The sequence below is a fragment of the Nothoprocta perdicaria genome, unplaced genomic scaffold, assembly GCF_003342845.1.
Source record: "Nothoprocta perdicaria isolate Ctin4 unplaced genomic scaffold, notPer1 scaffold_218, whole genome shotgun sequence".
NCBI lineage: Eukaryota > Metazoa > Chordata > Aves > Tinamiformes > Tinamidae > Nothoprocta > Nothoprocta perdicaria.
The window spans coordinates 361,261-371,265 of record NW_020455399.1 but is presented as its reverse complement, the minus strand read 5'-3'; the positions used below and the strand labels follow the sequence as shown (position 1 = coordinate 371,265).

At 71.0% G+C, this 10,005-nt stretch overlaps 1 protein-coding gene across 1 annotated transcript in view; it reads left to right on the top strand.

Moving 5' to 3' along the window:
- The first annotated feature begins 3,089 nt into the window (after positions 1–3,089).
- ARID3A (AT-rich interaction domain 3A) overlaps positions 3,090–10,005 on the top strand; it is a 16,057-nt gene continuing 9,141 nt past the window's right edge. The window contains exons 1-2 of the mRNA XM_026038847.1: positions 3,090–3,487; positions 4,068–4,392. Of these exons, the coding sequence (XP_025894632.1) occupies positions 3,090–3,487; positions 4,068–4,392 (723 nt within the window). The remainder of the gene's footprint in view (positions 3,488–4,067; positions 4,393–10,005) is intronic.

Genomic DNA, 10,005 nt, shown 5'->3' with positions numbered 1-10,005 from the left:
GCCGCGGCCCCGGCCCCGCCGCGCGCCCCACGCCCGCTATGCGGCTTCGCGGCGCGCAGCCTGTACCGGGTAAGCAGGGCGGGGGCCGCGGGGCACCGCCTTCGAGCCCCCCTTCCCCCGCGATCGTTACCGGGACGGGACCTTCCTCCCCCTCCTCCACCCCCCGCTTTCCCCCGCGGTCGTTACCGGCTCCGGGTCCTTCCTTTTACCCCCCTCCGGTGGTCGGTTGCAGGCAGTAGAACCCGTTCCCGTCTTCTCATCCTCTTGGATCATCGGTTACCGGCTGCATTCGCGCCGCGCTCCCCCCGCTCCGTACTCGGTTAACGGCCCCGCCGAGGAGCCCGCCGCCGAGCGCCCCGCCCCCCCGAGCCCGCCGCCGGGTATCGGCCGCGTTCCCTGGGCAACACCGCGCCACCCCTCCGGGTCGGTATCAGCCTTCCTCGGACCGAGCCCCCCCTCCATCTCCGCCGTGCTCCGGTACCGGCTCCCCGGGCCTGGTCGCTCCCGGGGGAGTGCGGGGCTCCGCCGAGCGGCGGCCGGTCGCGCGCGGGGGCCGCAGTTGCCCCGGCCGCCGCGCGCCCCCCCGCGGCCCTGCCGCCCGGACTTTCCCCGGGGCGGGAGCGGCTCCGTTCGCGCCGGGATGCGGAGGCCGCGGGGCCGCCCGTCCTCCCTGCGCCTCCCTCCGGCGCCGACGGCACCGGCCCGTCCGGCCGTGCACGCCGTGGGTCAGCCGGAACCGGGAGAGCGGGAGCGCCCGGCCCTGCGCGGGGGGCCGCGCAGCCGCCGCGGGGACAAAGGGGCCGCGGCCCAAGGTGGCGGGGTGGCGGCTGCGTCCCCGTGGCTGCCCGGAGAGCAGGGCCGCGGCGGGGCCGGCCCGGTGCCGCCTGAGCCGCCCCTTCTGCCGCCGGGTTTTCCCCTCCGTGGGGTTTCTCCTTCCAGGAGCCGGCCCGCCCGGTGCCGGAGCGCAGGGTCGGGCAGCCCGGGGCGGCCGGCAGCGCACGTGGCCGTGGGGCTGGCCCTGGTTCCGACCCACGGCTCCATGAAGGGAGCCACGGCAGGAGTGGAGCCTCCCCGGGAGGGCTCTGCCCCCGGAGCGGGTTCCCAGGGGATCCGCCGAGGCCCCTTGGGAAGCGGCCGCTCGGCAGCGCCAGGAGCCAGGGCCCCACGGCCTCAGCCCTGCGCGGGCAGATAAGGGAGGATCCCTGCCCGGAGCGGCGCTGATCCGCACCGGCAAGATGGAGCTGATAGGGGAGGAGGGGACGCGGGGCGGCAGCCGGGTGGTCGGGGCAGCCCCTGTTCCGCCCCGATGCCAGGCGCGGAGCCCGGAGCCGCCCGCAGCCTGTTTATGGGGGGATACGGGTCCAATCGGCCTCTGCACGGGGCCCCGTCCCCGGCAGGTGCCCGGCGCGCGGCCCCGCGGGAGCCTCGCGGCCTCTTCGAGGCTGGCGGCGCCGTATCGAATGCTGCCCGTTTTTGTCCAAGGGGATTAGTGAAGAAACGGGCGACTTAGAGCAGCTCCTGGGTCGGCCACGTCCCGCCCGCCTCATCCACAGCTCCTGTCCGTGCCGAGCGAGCGGCACTGTTGGCACCCGGGCTCCCGCGGCGCCTCTGCCTCCCTGCCCGTGCTGGGCGCCCATCGGAGCGGAACCAGGAGCCTGGGTGCCCCGAGGGCCCCGCGAAGGCACCGTGCAGGAGCCTCACTGGGTGGTCGCCGCGCTCCAGCGCCCGGGGGATTCCCTGCCGTCGGGAATGCCGTGCTGCAGCGCGCGGAGCCGCCCCGTCCCCACCAGCAGCTCCCGGCGCCGGCCCCACAGAAACAGGGCGTTTGCGGCCGGGAGCAAATGGCCATACATGGAATTACCGCGCGCGGCCTCCCCACCTCCACATGGGAGCCGCGGCGTGCGGAGCCGGCAGCGAAGGCGACGCGGGCTCCTGTGCAGGGGGAACCGGGGCGGTCCCGCTGCCCCCGCTCGGGCCCAGCGCCCCAGGGAGAGCCGCTGGTCTTGCCACGTGCGGAGGGGATGCGCGGGGCCCTCCTGTTGCTCTGTCGGAGCTGCCGGGCCCGCGGGAGGGTTTATGGCCCTGTTGCGGAGCGGGACTCCGGAGCAGGCGGGAAGCGCTTTCCCAGGCCGGGCTGTCCCGAGGCGGCCGTCCCTGCGCTGTGCTTGGGGCGGCTGCTCCGGAGTCGCGTCGAGGGCGCTCGGGTCCCGCGCGCTGGGTTCTGCAGCGCCCGGATAGAGCAGGGTTGGGTTGCTCGGGGCCTGGCTTCGCCTCGGGAAGCCTCACGTCCCCCGAGCGCTTGGGAAGCGGGGAGGGAAGCGCGGAGGGGATTTGCAGGTGGCGTCTCGCAGTAAACACGTTTGTGGAGGTTCCAAAGAGCGAGCGCGCTGCCCTCGGCGCCCGTCCCTGCCCGTCCACAGGGAGCTGCGCCGCACGGGAGCCTCCGCGCGCCGGGAAGCTGCCGCGCGCAGGAGCCACGTGGCACCCTGGCTGCAGCGGCCGCGCGGCCCGGCCGCGCTGCCCCCTCGGCCGCCGCGGGCCCTTATCGCGGGCGAGTCCCCGAGCTGCCTGCGGGGCGGCCGGCCCGATAGCCCTGCCCGCCGCGGCTCCCCTTCCCCCCGGGGCCGCCCGCGCAGCCCGGCCTCCCTATCTCATTAGCTCGAGATTAATGAGGCTCCCGGCTTGTCTTTAACTCCTTCGCGCTCGCCCGCGGCTGCTCCCTAACGCGCTGCCGCCTCTCCCGCACAGGTTGGCGCCGACGCAGAGGAGCGGAGCCAGCGCAGGAGTAGGGGTGCCCGGCGGCCAGGGAAGCAGCGATGCGGCGGCCCGCGACGGCCGCGCGCTGAGCCCCGGCGCCGCAGCCCCGCGCCACCCGCCGGAGCCATCGCCCCCGGGGAAGGCCAGGGAAAGCCCCGGGCACCGGGGCGGCCCGTCCTTGCAGCGCGGGCGCGCGGGAGCCGCCGCGGAGCGCCCGCAGGCGCCCGGCCCCGCTGGAGCGCTGCAGCGCGCCGGGCGCTGCGGCCCGCCTGCCGCCCCCGGGCCGCGCGGCCCCCCGGCCCGCCGCGGAGCTGCCGCCCGCCGGCAGAGCCATGAAGCTGCAGGCGGTCATGGAGAACCTGCAGCGGCAGCAGCGCGCGCGGCTGCAGCAGGCGCTGGAAGCGCGGCAGCACGAGCAGGCGCCGCGCGCCACGCCGCCGCCACCGGCACCGGGGCAGAGCTCCGGTGCCCCGGCCCCAGCGCGCACCCGCGGCCCCGACTCGGCCCCGGCGGCCTCCGAGGAAGGAGCGGAGCCGGAGAGCGCGCACATGCAGCGCGCGCAGATGGCCGCGCTGGCCGCCATGCGCGCCGCCGCCGCCGGCCTCAGCCACTCGTCCAGCCCCGCGCTGTCGGATGAGAGCCAGGCCTCGGAGGACGAGGAGCGCGGCGACGAGGAGGAAGAGGATGGCGGCTACCAGCGGGAGATGGGCTCCGAGGAAGAGGAGGATCTGTGAGTAGGGCTGTGCTGCCAGCAGGACCCCGGGGGTGGGTTGGGATCCGCGATGCCGGCATGGGGCAGTGTGCCGGGACACCGGTGTCCCCATTGGGGACGTGCTGGGCTCAGCGGTGGTGCCGCTGGCGAGCGGGGCACGGGGCGTCAGCTGCTCCTGCTCTGCCAGGGCTCCCTTGCGGATGTGATTCCTTGTCACAGGCTGACACAGGGCGAAATTTCATCCCTTTCCAGGGAGCCCTGTGGGGCCGTGACAGAGGATCCTGGCCCTGCGTTAAATTATGCAGGTTGCTGCGCGCTGCAGCCGTGGCCCTGCGGGCAGCGCCGGCACGGGAGCGCAGGGCTCCGTGCGTTCCGGAGGCGCGGGAGACGTTGGCACCCGCTGCTGTGCACTGGCTGTGCCTGGGTGCGGCTAGGCACAAGGCGCTGGTCCTGGTGCCGGTGCTGAGGCCCGGGCCGCCCTGAGGCGCCCTTGGGAGACGCTCTGCAGGGACAGGGGTGCTGGAGGCGGCAGGGGCACCCGGGTGTTCCCTGCGCCTCCTGTGGCACTAAGGACGCGTCTCCTGTTCCCCTGGTCTAGGAAGGGCAAATGGGATGAAGAAGACTTTGAAGAGGACCTAGGGGAGGATGAGGAGGAGGAGGAAGAGGAGGAGGACGAGGAGGAGGAGGAAGACTACGAGGAGGACGAAGACATGGGAGAGGAAGGGCTGGGCTCGGCGGAGGCAGTGCGGCCGGGCGCGGGGTCCCTGCTGCTCCGCAAGCCGCAGGCGGCTCCGCAGTGCCCGGCGCGGCGGCCGGGCGGCCCCGAGCGCCTGGCGGCCGGCCTGGGCGCGCAGGGCCACGCGCAGCTCCCGCAGCCCGCGCCCGACCACGGCGACTGGACCTACGAGGAGCAGTTCAAGCAGGTGGGTGCCGGGAGCTGCACGCGGCTGCGCCCGCCTTCCCGCCGGCTCCTCTGCGGGTCCCCACTGCTCCGGGGCAAAGCCGGAGGGACAAAACCCAGGGAAACGGGGCAAAAGCGCCCGGCTCGGCCCTGCCCGACTCTGGCTCGCAGAGAACCCTCCCGTGCCGGCGATTGGCCGGTGCGCGGAATTGAATCCCTAAGCTGCCGGCTAATAGAAGGAAATGTGCTTAAAGCCGGAGTCCCCGGAGGCTGCCGGAGGCGCCTTTGATGTATGTGTTTAAGTACATGGGCGTCGAGGGCGGGGGCGGGGGCCGCAGCAGATGGGACCCAGATGGAGGGGCCGGGGCCGCAGGAGGCACCGCGGCCGCCCCAGGGGGGCCGCACGGCCCCCGGCACGTGCGGGCGCCGCGTCCCCGTGTCCCGCAGCGCTCGTGCCCGTCCCGGCGCGCGGGGGACGCGGCCGCCCCGCGCCGGGGGCTCTTGCACAACGCGGCGCTCGCGGCAGGATATGGCCGCGCCTGCAAGAATTTGGCGGCGTTGGGGGCAGGGAGAGGAACATCCTGAGCGGGCTCCACGCCGCCGGTGTGGCCGTGTTCCCCCTGGGAAGCGGGGATGCCGGGGCAGCTTGCACGGAATCTCCGGCGGGCCGGGCACTGCGGGGCTGCCTGGATCGCGCTGCTCGAGGCCGCGGGCTGCAGCGTCTTGCAGCGTCCCCAGGCTGCCGCGCCGGCACAGCCGGGCGGTGGCACGAGGGGACCCATTGCGGTGCCTGCGGAGCTCTGGCGCTTCCCCTGTAACGCCAACGTACGCGTAGGGTTTCAAAAATACCCCGCACTCTTCCTGTGTTGTGTGCAGCGCGTGCACATCCTCACCTCCCAGCCGCCCGCCGCCTCTTGCTTCTTGTGGTTTTTCTCTTTTGTGCTTCCTGTAATTAGAGAGTGGGGGCCGTAATCTTTTTATCTGTGCGAAGGCTTTCAGATACCGCAGCTGTGATCTTCCTGTTTGTCACCGTGCCGGTGTCCCTGCAGCCCGGTCCCGCCATGCAGCTCCCCCAAGGCCCCGTGTCCTCCTTTCCCGCGCGGGCGGCAGCCCCGACCCCTGTCCCACTCCCTGGCCCCGTTGCCAGCCCGGGCGCCTGGCAGGGGAGCCGCTTTGTGCAAAGCCGGGAGAAAACCCTCTTGCTCGGGAGTTATTGCATGTGCCGCGGGTGGCGGAGCGCCCACGGAGCGCCGTCCGGTGCGAGGCTTCCCCGAGAGCGCCGGCGTTTGGACGGCGGCCGCTGGCCGCGGGCCAGGGGGTTGCTCAGCGCCGGGAGCTCCGCTTGGCCGCCCTCCAGCGCGAGCGCTTGAACGCGCTCCAGGCCCAGCTGATCGGCCGCGCTCCGCCGGGAAGGAGCAGGAATGTAAACAGAGCGGGGCAGGATGCGCTGCGCCCGCCGCCCCCGGCCCGGCCTGGCAGGGGATGCTTTATGACTTCCTCGGCCGCCACCTCTGCGGGCCGCTCCGGCGTGCTGCCGGCTTCCCTGCGCACGGGAGGCGTGCGGAAAGGGAACGCAAGTCGCGCTCGTGCCCAGGTGGGACGGGGGCGCCGAGCCCCCGGAGCACTGCCTGGGCTGGGGGGCACTCGGAACAGGGAGCAGCTCCCTGCCCGGTGCCCGTGCGCGGCCGCGGGGTTCGGGTGCCCCGTCCGGGCCACGTTCCCGCCCTGGCTGCGCGGGCGAGGCCGGAGCTCCCGTCCCCCGGGACAGGCGCCGCGCGGGCAGAGGTCAGGCCAGGGCTCGACCCGGGGCCGTCCCTGAGCTCAACAGCTTCCACCCGCAGCAGAACAAAGGGGCTGGGGACCCCCTGCGCGGCGAGGCCGGCGGAGGCTGCCGGCGGCGCGGGAGGATGGAGGCGAGCGCCACTCGTCCTTGGAGCCCCACACCGGAGCGCAAAGCGGCGGCACCACACAGGGATGCGGGGGGAGCCGGGCAGGCGGCCCGCACTCCCTCCGGACCAATTCCCCCGGGATGAGCAGCAGAAACCCGAGTGCGACCGGGCCCGCGTGCCCCTTCCTGGCGCCGGGACCGTCCCCAAGGCCCCATCTGGCAGCCCCGGTGGGTGCCCAGGTGCAGCCCTGCCCTGACCTTTCTGTTTCGGATTCAGATATTACTGCGTGCCACTAATAGCGGGAGCGGCGCCGGCCGCGCACGTTCGCAGCGGCACCGGCGCTTCCTGTCCCGGCCCTGCTGGGGTTTCCGGCGCGTTTAGCGCGAAAGGCGGCAGCTCCGCGCGCCGTCCCGTAAACGCGGCTGATTCATCGGTGCCTGTACCCCGTCACCCCGTCAGCGCGCAGGGTCCGGCTGCGCTCCCGGGCTGTGCTCGCCGCTCGGGGCGCCCCATCCGCGGCACTGGGAACGGGCTGAGCCGCTGCCGCTCCTCTCGTTCCGGGGCCGTTCCAGACTTTTGGCCACCGCTGCTGCCTCGCATTGGTGTCCGTGCCCCGCGGCCGGCTGCGTTCGGCACTGCTGCCTGGTTCCTGTTGCAAAGACTGGGCACAGCTTAAAGAAGGCGCCTCGGGGGCAGGCGCCAGGCTGCACCGGGGATGGTGCCTTTGAGGGGACGGGAGATTTCCCGGAGCGTTCCCAGCCGGCTCCTCCGACTTAGTGGCACGCAGGGCACACGGAGCTCATTGCTGCGCGGTGGTGCCTGCCCGGGTGCACGGGTAGCTGCGATCCAAGGTGCAGCCGTTGGAAAGGGCGGAGGGAAAGCGGCCCCGCAACCCCTGGGAAGCGGCACCGCGGCCGCCCTGTCCCCGAAGCAGCTTGTAGCCCGGTCCAGAACGCGCCTGCAGCCCGACGGCTGCTGCTCTTGGGGAACGAGGCACGTTCCGGCTCCGCAGAGAGCTTTCCCCTAAACGATGGGGCAATCCAGCAGCCCCGGACACCGCGCGTTGCAGCACGGGCCTCGCAGCCCTCCGCGAAGCCGCCCCGGCTCCTCTTTCCAAGCTCCCCGTTCTCCCCACGGAATTTCCCCTGGGAAGCGGCGCGGGAGCCGCTGCAGAGAAGCAGCTTTCCGGCCGCGGCCCCGGAGCCGGCTGCCCTTGGGGGCAGGTGCCCTAAATGGTTTCATGCTGTTCACATGACTCAGCGAGCAATTAAAACTGAAAAGGGGGAAATGCAAGAGGGGCTGAAGAGGCAGAGGAAATGGTGATTTCTCGTTCAAAGGCGCCCTTTGAATAGGGCCGGTTCTCTCTATTGCTCCTCAGGATGCGGCCCGGGGTTGGATGTTACTTTTGTTCGGGAGGGAGACTCCGCTAATGGCTTTTAGTGCGGGAAGGCACTGGGGGATGGGGCGGCCCCGGAGGCCGCTGCTTTATTGTGTTTTGGTGTAAGCGGTGGCTTTTCTGCAAGATTCTGGGGTAAACACGGGTTTTCTGCAGGATTCTGGGGTAAACAGACGTTTTTCTGCAGGATCCTGGTGTAAATGTGGCTTTTCTGCAGGATTCCAATGCAAATGTGGCTTTTCTGCAGGATTCTGGTGTAAATGTGGGTTTTCTGCAGGATTCTGGTGTAAATGTGGGTTTTCTGTAGGTTTTGGCTGTAAACGCTGGCTTTTCTGCAGGATTCTGGTGTAAATGTGGGTTTTCTTCAGGGTTTTGGTGGCCCTGGACACCGTAGCCCTGGGCCGTGACGCCCTGCTTGCCTTCAAAGCGCTCGGGCCAAGCCCCTCTCTTTTAACTCTTTTAAGCCCTTATTAACATTAAAGAGCTCCAGTTTAATTGCATTAAATCTGAGGATCCTGGAGTATCTGAGGATCCCGGGGCATCTTTCAGTAGGGCCCGAACTCTTCAAAACTGGACGGAAAGTATGTGCTGCAGGAGGGGAACGTGCTGCTTGGGCTCCCCAAAGCAGGGCGAGAGCGGAGCCGGGGCCGGTCCCGTGAGCCCTCGGGCCTCTCCTCTGGGTGGAAAAGGGGCAGACTCCTGGGTTTACCCCCCCCAGCAAATGGGGGGGGCGTTGAGCAAAAAAAGCCCCTTGATTTTCGTCAATTGGAAAGAAAGAGCAGGCTGCAAAAGCTCGTTCTGACTCGCGCAGGGATCTTCCCCGTGAGTCAGTTGCTGCTGCAGGAGAAGTGATACCGGGGCTGGGCGCGGGTTCCCGCGAGGGGCTGGCGCTGGCGACCGGGGCCGTTGGGGGCTTTGTTGCGTTAGCAAGCGGAGGAGCCTCCCACCGAGCGGATAACGGGGCCCTCCGCGCGGATAACGGGCCCTCCGCGGGCTCTGCTCGTGTCCCTCGGGCAGGGAAGTGCCCGGGCTGCCCGTTCTGAGCGGATGGGTCGTTCCGAGGGGCTCCCGGCCCTTCGGAGCCCTGTTCCCGAGGGTGCCCTCGGCGCCCGCCTCGCTCCCAGGTGCTTCCCGCAAGGAGTCTGCCCCGTAATGAGCTCAGGGCCCTAAGCGAGCGCTCCCCGAGCCGTAATCCGGCGCAGATCCCGCGCGGGGGTCAGCGACTCTGCAGAGCCGCTTAGCCGCAAGGGGCTCCGCGGCCGCCGGCTCTGACCGGCAGCTCCTGCTGGGAACGAGCCCGTCCGCATCCCTGTGCCCTCCCCGTCCCAGGGGACTGGGCTGTTCTCGGCTTTCCCTGGGGCTGCACTTGCAGGATCGGGAGAGTCGGGAATTGCTGTCGGTGCCGGTGTCGGTGCACAGAATGTGATCCACGTTTGCTTTGCTCCTGCCTGGAGCATCATCTCGGCCGGGCTGGCAGAGCCCGCCTGGCATCTGAGCCAGCCATTATCCCCGTGTCCCCCCAGCTCCAGCTTCCCCCGGGAGCCCCTGCCACACCGGAGCCCGGCAGCTCTCACGGATGCAGCCGCCTCCCAGGCCCAGCACAGCTGAACTAACAGGAATGGAGGTTTACTTAAGGAAAAAAAAAAAAAAAGAATTACAGAAAACAGCGCGGGCCCTTCGTCAGCAAAGCAAACAGGCGGCAGGCGCGAGCGTTGGGCAAGGCGCCGCGTTGCCCCATCACCTATTTCTGTCCGCAGCCGCAGGGCAGCGGAGCCGCTCCGCGCCCGGCCGGACGTGCCGCAGTGGCCGTGGGGAGGCCGGGATGGGGAGGCTGGAGGCCGGAGCTCCGCATCCGCGCGGGAGCCGCAGGCTCGGCTGCCCCGCGCCCTGACCTTCCCAATCAGCCCCTTAATCGCCCTGTGCCCGGGTCTCCGCTGCGCAACACGGAGCCGCCGATAATCCTCCCTTTGTGGAGCTGCTTAGAGGCCGGGGCTCTGCTCCCCGTGGGGCTCGGGGCGGCCAAGCCCCCGTCCCGGCTCTGTCCCTTGCAGGAGCCACCAGCGCCCGTGCGGGGCCAGGGCCACCCCGGTGCCCGTGCGGGGGCCGGTGCGGGCGCGCGGGGCAGATGGCAGCCGGGAACACCCACGCCGGCTCCCGCCACAAATCCCTTCAGCGCCCGGCTTAGCCTCCTGCCTCAGTTTCCCCGTCTGCTGTGGGCTTCCCCCCTCGCTGGCACACGGGCGCTGCTGCTCGGAGGCTAAAAATAGCGCCCGCGTGCTGAGATTTATTTTTAAAGACGCGCAGGGCGCCGGCCCACGCGGAGCCGCCGCGGAGCCGCGGGCCAAGTTGC